Source organism: Tupaia chinensis, unplaced genomic scaffold, assembly GCF_000334495.1.
Source record: "Tupaia chinensis unplaced genomic scaffold, TupChi_1.0 Scaffold000037_21, whole genome shotgun sequence".
Classification (NCBI taxonomy): Eukaryota; Metazoa; Chordata; class Mammalia; order Scandentia; family Tupaiidae; genus Tupaia; species Tupaia belangeri.
The window spans coordinates 249,044-251,933 of NW_006159480.1; the positions used below are offsets into that span (position 1 = coordinate 249,044).

The window sequence follows — 2,890 nt, forward strand, 5'->3', positions numbered from 1 at the left end:
GTTTTACTGGCGGCCTGGCTTCCTACTCGGGTCAGCTGGTGATCAGCGCAGGTGAACACAAATCCATCTGACCATTACATCCAAAGCACAGCATTTTCCAGGTCCTAAGTTTAATAACTCCTCCTGGTATGGTTAATTTATGTTAAAATATTAAAGGAATAAAAATCATATTATGTATAACTGAGCATTTATGAATTACCTTAACTGAAAACATGAAATCATAAAAATATCAAAACTAACTTTGAAATCACAAAATATACAGAAGTTTGCACTCTTTTAAATAATAGGTGAGAGAAAGCTATGGAATCTTCTCTAAGAACCTTTAAGAAATTGTCTTGTCTTCTAAGACTGCTCTAACAAAATGCCATAGACAAGATGGTTTAAACATAAGACATTTTTTTCTTTCAGTTCTGGGAAATCCCAGATCAAGATGCCAGCAGATTTGGCGTCTGGTCAGGACCTGGTTCCAGGCTGGTAGACAGTTGCCCTCTTGCTGAGCACTCACATGACCAATCCTCTATGATAAAGGAAAGAGTTCTTTCTCTCTCTTCCTCTTCCTATTGGAGCACTAATGAAGTTCCTACCCTCAGTACCTAACATAGACCGAATTACCTCCAAAAGGCCCTACCTCCAAATAACCATCACATTAGAAGCTAGGGCTTCAGCATATGAATAGAGGGTGGGGAGGATTGAACACAATTGTTCAGTCCATAACAGAAATAAGTAAGTGTTGGGTATAAGTAAATAAAGCATGGGATGCTGGGTTGACTCAGCACAGCAGCTACTACATCACTCAAGTGAAGCTAGATCCACTGGTTTAGTTCCCCCAGTGAACCAACACACACTGGGTGCGAACATCTGTGATTCTTGCTGGCTGGGAAGGCCTGGGGGAGTGGAGGGAATGAGAGTGGATCATGGTGTAAGACCCTGTGGAGTACGCTTGTCTGTCTCTTTCACGAAAAAAAGACAACAAATATGGGGTATTGGGAGGGAGTCTCGAAACTCATGACTTTTGACTTTTGCCTGCCCCCCCTACTAAGAAAAGATTAGTGGTACATAATGATCCAGCCACCGGTTGATCTGTCATTGTGTCCATTACCACTAGGAAATTGTGATTGACATGGATAGGAGGTTGGGTGGAGGTGGAGCCTGTCTAGCCACACAGATACTTTGAAGGGGTTGACAGATGACACCAGAGATACCAGTTTCTCAAAGATGTTCTTTACCTGGGTTGTCCCTTCTCAGACAGCTTATAGAAACTCCGCCATGATAGTTGGGTGAAAGGTTGAAAGGGGAAATGTGACAGGACCAGCAGATGGCATGATGGTTCTGTCGCTGGACCGCCACATAGTCAGCCGACTGCAGTTCAAGTCCTGGACCGGCGGCTTAAAACACACTGGGCATGTGTGCATGCGTGCCCAAAATCCCAGAGAAGTGATTGCTGCCTGGCCATCCTCCCTGGAGGGTGATTTCTCACTTTCTTTCTCTGTCTCTCCAACAAGAGCACATGCCCCATAGCAAAAATCTCAGCGAAATATGGCTGTTTTTATATCTTTCATAGAAACACATGTTGTAGTTCATTCTAGGTGATCAACATTAGCAAATATTGGTTATCAAAACTCTGGTCTTACAGTTGGTGTTCCATGGTATCTTTAACTGCTGTTTTCCTGTCTGCCAACATGTGAACAATAGCTTATTCATTACATTTCTTTCTCCTCAAAGGCAAGGCAAGAGAGATTAATAAATTAAGTTATATTTAATTCCTGATGAGATATAGGAAGTTTAAATCTTTTTTTAAAAAAATGGAATTATGTTTGGACTTTTGCTGAGACCTCCATGGTATTTACAAAAATACCTAGCTCTTCAGAGCCCTCGTCCTCCTCAGTCTGGCTGAACTTAACTTGGAGCTTGACTTAAAGGAGAACCCAATGGAGGCAAACACCTTTAGTTATTATGAAAGATTTCTGGTTTTCCTCCACTTTTTAGTTCCCCTGGCATTCACTGGGCAGAAGAATTAAAACAAGGCAAACTGGAGGCAGCTTCTCTCCACAAGCACAATCTCCTACCGCTTTAATGACAAGCACAGATTTCTGATTGTGGATCTGAGTCCACCCTGGTCCCTGACCTCACCATTGTCTGACAACTAGGGTGATGGAAGTTTGAGTTTCCTGAGGCAGTTTGGAGCGGAGAGAGATCTCAAGACCCACTGCTTCTTCCCAGGAGGGAGAAAGACGGACAAACTGCCTCCCCAGGTAGGCACTGCAGGTTCACGGGAAGCATAAGGCCAGCGTCTGGGGGTTGCCGCAGCTCCCCGGGTTCAAGGAGCCCTCACCCAGGAAAGGGGGCCTTCGTAGGCAGGGAGGACGCGGATGCGGAGAGTCTCGTGGCGCCAGGGGGCGCGAGCGCGAGTCCTAGCCGGATGGCGTCGCCGGACTAGGAAGCAAAGGTGGTCGGCCTGCGAGGAGGAGCGGCTGGGGGTCCGGGAGCTCGCGAGGAGAGCAGGGCTCAGCCTCGCTCCGGAGTTGCTGGCCTCCGCGCCCTGGCCGCCCGCCGGAGGGGCCCCACCCGGATCTGAGCTCGCAGGATGACCTCGACGCCCCGGTGAGGACAGAGGGCTCTCACAGCTCGGCGCCCACCTCGCGGCCCCACTGCAGCCCTGAGCAGGCGGCCGGGGGCCGGCGGGGGCCTGGTGTTCAGAGAGGAAAGACCGGAGGCGGAGACCAAGGGGCAGCCCGCAGGTCAGCACCGGGATCCAACCCCCGGCAGCCTCGGAACAATGGCCGGAGGGGCTGCGGCCGCCCGGGCGGGCGTGGAGGACGATAAGGACGCGGAGGAGCCGGGGCGCCGGGGCGCTGGGGCGCTGGAGGCCCCGCCCCTCGGCCGGCGCCCT

The 2,890-nt window shown here is 49.8% G+C and overlaps 1 protein-coding gene across 1 annotated transcript in view; it reads left to right on the forward strand.

Moving 5' to 3' along the window:
• Positions 1 to 2,369: 2,369 nt before the first annotated feature.
• LPCAT4 (lysophosphatidylcholine acyltransferase 4) overlaps positions 2,370 to 2,890 on the forward strand; it is an 8,305-nt gene continuing 7,784 nt past the window's right edge. The window contains exons 1-2 of the mRNA XM_027772325.1: positions 2,370 to 2,508; positions 2,665 to 2,738. Coding sequence (XP_027628126.1) covers positions 2,370 to 2,508; positions 2,665 to 2,738 — 213 coding nt within the window. The remainder of the gene's footprint in view (positions 2,509 to 2,664; positions 2,739 to 2,890) is intronic.